Here is a 3,197-nt window from a genome sequence, read left to right as displayed (position 1 = left end):
TCCTACTGTACGTACTGTATCTGCATACAATTAAGCCCCTCAACATACAATTAATCCTCTGACTTATAAAAAAGCCAAAATGTCATAAACAGAAGCCGAAATGACATGACATAGAAAATAGCCAAAAATATCATAAAAAATCCGCCCCCTGGAGAGATGCTCTTTAGCGATGCGTTGCTGTACTCGGAGCCGGACCAGACCGCAATTTTCATGCAGATGAAATAGGCCTTCCGCTTGGCAGACAAGGACTGTAGCGGCGAGATCGACACGGACGAAGTGGCAGACATGCTGGAGACCATCTTCGCCCAGTCTGGCGCGGTCAAGCAAGGCGAGATCCACAAATACGTCGAGGAATTCATGCGTGTGGTGGACAAAGATAACAGCGGCTTGGTGTCGCTTGAAGAGTTCGTCGAGGCGCTGGAGAACGGACTCAAGCTCGAGGTGGAGGTGTACACGCAACGTAAACCCAAGGCCTCGGCTCTGGTAGCCAGACCGGAGCATGTGCTTGCAGCTATCAATGAGAACGAGGACGACGCGGGAGATGCGAGCGAGAACGACGAGCCGAAGGTCGTCGACGTGGACTCTGGCGACAAGATTCAGTCCAAACTTCCACCTTTGGATGTGCAGGAAGCGAATGTCAACAATTCTCGATCCGCGATGTCGTCACGTGAGAGTTAACGCAGCTCGTCCCAAGCTTCGTCCTTTGAGAAGAACAAGAGAGTCTCGTCGGATGCGTCATCGGCTCCTGCCATGTGTCGCGAGCACGACGTTTTTAATGTGGAGGAATTCTCAGTAGCGACATCGCGGCGCAGATGAACACTGCGTACGTGGAATGGCTGCTGGAAGAACGTTGCTACGAGAAGGTGTCGATGGAGGAGCTCTTACTTCTCAACTGTCTCGTCAGTGGGGCGGAGGGTATTGCCAAGAGTCTCACAGAGATGGCAGAGATCGTCGTAACCTCCTAACGAGAAAATTCGCATATATATATCGAAAACAATACATTTTTCTTTTTGATGAGGCCACAAAAGTCACTGTCTTGTTGCCGCAACTACAGCGTCTTTGCAGCCTGGAAGGTCTTGCTTTGATCCGGACCTGCTTCATCACGCGCGTGTAGAGTTCCGGACGGTAACCGAGTGGGAACAAAATCTCGAGCTACACGAACATCGGAGCGATGATCAGAGCCTGGTCCAGGCTGTCGAAGAGTGCCGGTTTGCGACGATCGAAGACGCCGTGACCAATGAGCTGCAGGATCCAGGCTGTGGGCGTGGATGGCCAATGCGTGCATACTGTGCACCTCCATGGCCTTGGCACCCTCGACAACGAAGTAGTTGGCAAGTACGATCCAGACGGAGATGATGGCGACGACTCCCAAAGTGCCAGTACTTTGACTACGAGCGCGACCCAATCACGCACTTCTTCATGTCGAGCTCATTGCACTGCACGTCAAACATGGTAGATGAACGCAGAATCAACATGCTAGAAACGTTCATTTTATAACATCAATGAACGTACTTGTGCTTTTCTTGGAGCTGCGTTGGTGGTCGGTCTTGGGTGCCGCTTCTCTGGACGGAGTGTGGTGCTGGAGCTCTTGGGCTCAAGTTAAAAAATGACACTGCAAAGCTAACTTAATGGCTAAGGGGCACGTGGACTCCACCGTCCCAGCCCCAACCTCGTAGAGTGTGGTCTCTGCTCGGATTCCAGCCGAAATGTAGTGCCATGGCACGCTGCAAGGGAAAGTGATGCGTCGTTGACAGCGACTCGTTGTTGCTGCAACTACAACATGATCGCTACAACTTAGTGCTCGAATCACTTCACCTATGCTAATGATTCGAACAAAAGCACTGACATGAAGTGTTTATTATTAATAGCTTTGTGCTAAGTGCTACTGCTTCCTATATGTGTGGACACTCCACTTTTATTTTGTGTGTTAGCTGTTCACCATTCGTGTGCATTCTCCATTTTTTTTTGTGGCGGTTCCAGCTTATTTGGTGGAGTTACACCTACCTCCAAAAAGCGTCACATATTGCTGGTCAACGACGACGTTTTCGCCGAGGGGCAACAGGCCCGACAAGACGAGCTCGACGCATTGGTTGACAGTCTTGCTCAGCCATCGGGTCTGGGAGATCTGCAGAGCTTCTTGGCCAGTGACGCCGCGCAGAAGGACAAGATCGATCAGCTGGTTAACTTCCTGGCTGACGGTCCCGCACCGGAGACTCACAACGAGCTCGTGGCGGAGACGGACATCTATAGGGCTGTGTGTTGGCCACCCTTCGCGTAAATTGTCGGGTAATACTGTACAATTTTATTAATAAGTACAAGCGTCTTATTAATCCTATTTTTTTATTTTCTTTGGCAAGCCATTTGTTTTAGTAGAAACATTAGTTTTCAGAGTTACAATGGGTAGTTGCTGAGGATTTCTCCGTGCTAAACGAGCTTAAGTAGTCGCTCAGCCTATCGTTGGATGGATGGGATCCGCTCGTTGACCATCAGCTCCACCTCGTCGAATAAAAACCACTTTCCAATTGGGCTTCTAGTGCTCAAGGCTTCTCTTGTTTCCTATTGCTCCTGCTTACTAACGTCCCTATGCAGCTCGCTGTCGTGCTGTGGTGAAGTGCTTTCTCAGAAATAAGAGAATGGTCCTGACGCGGGGTCACTATCCCGAATCAGTGACAATTTCAAGTGATTATAGAGGATTTGGGTTGTTTGGCACGGGTGCAAGTTGCCTGTGGTGGATTAGCCATGGCGAGCAGCACCCCGTATGGAATGACGATGGATCTGATATGAGCGATGTACGAGAAGGCAAGATCCACCAAGACTTACCTCGGATCCACCCTTACCTGGATTCACTAAGATGGATATGGGATATACTATACAGGAGTGGATCGAGTGTGGATCCTATGAAGGAAGGATGGTCGGTGCCCTCTGACGGTGGATCTAGTAGCCACGGCTAATGAAGAGTCAAGATCCACCGCGAGGTACCCCGGATCCCATACTTCCGAGTTCGTATCCAAGGAGGGAGGATCCCGCCTGGAGGGACCTGGATCCAGGGTATAGGGATGAGGGATACAGTGGATCTCGAACTTTCGTGGGACAACGGAGATCACAGATGGTTGCGAGATGATGTTGGATGATTGGAGAGCTCGGATCCACGGCGAGTGTACCATTACAGTGAGGTGGATCCAAGCGACCTGGATCCG

At 50.5% G+C, this 3,197-nt stretch overlaps 1 protein-coding gene across 1 annotated transcript; it reads right to left on the bottom strand.

Annotated features, from left to right (window-relative positions):
* Positions 1-1,048: 1,048 nt before the first annotated feature.
* PITG_01827 (uncharacterized protein) lies at positions 1,049-2,741 on the bottom strand (the record flags this gene model as incomplete). The annotated part of the gene is made up of 5 exons (XM_002908386.1): positions 1,049-1,152; positions 1,513-1,562; positions 1,626-1,773; positions 2,005-2,292; positions 2,711-2,741. 5 exons carry the CDS (start codon positions 2,739-2,741, stop codon positions 1,049-1,051), a joined length of 621 nt encoding a protein of 206 aa, XP_002908432.1.
* Positions 2,742-3,197: the final 456 nt, after the last annotated feature.

Source organism: Phytophthora infestans, genomic scaffold (assembly GCF_000142945.1).
Source record: "Phytophthora infestans T30-4 supercont1.2 genomic scaffold, whole genome shotgun sequence".
Taxonomy (NCBI): Eukaryota; Oomycota; class Peronosporomycetes; order Peronosporales; family Peronosporaceae; genus Phytophthora; species Phytophthora infestans.
This window is presented reverse-complemented; position numbering and strand designations above follow the sequence as displayed.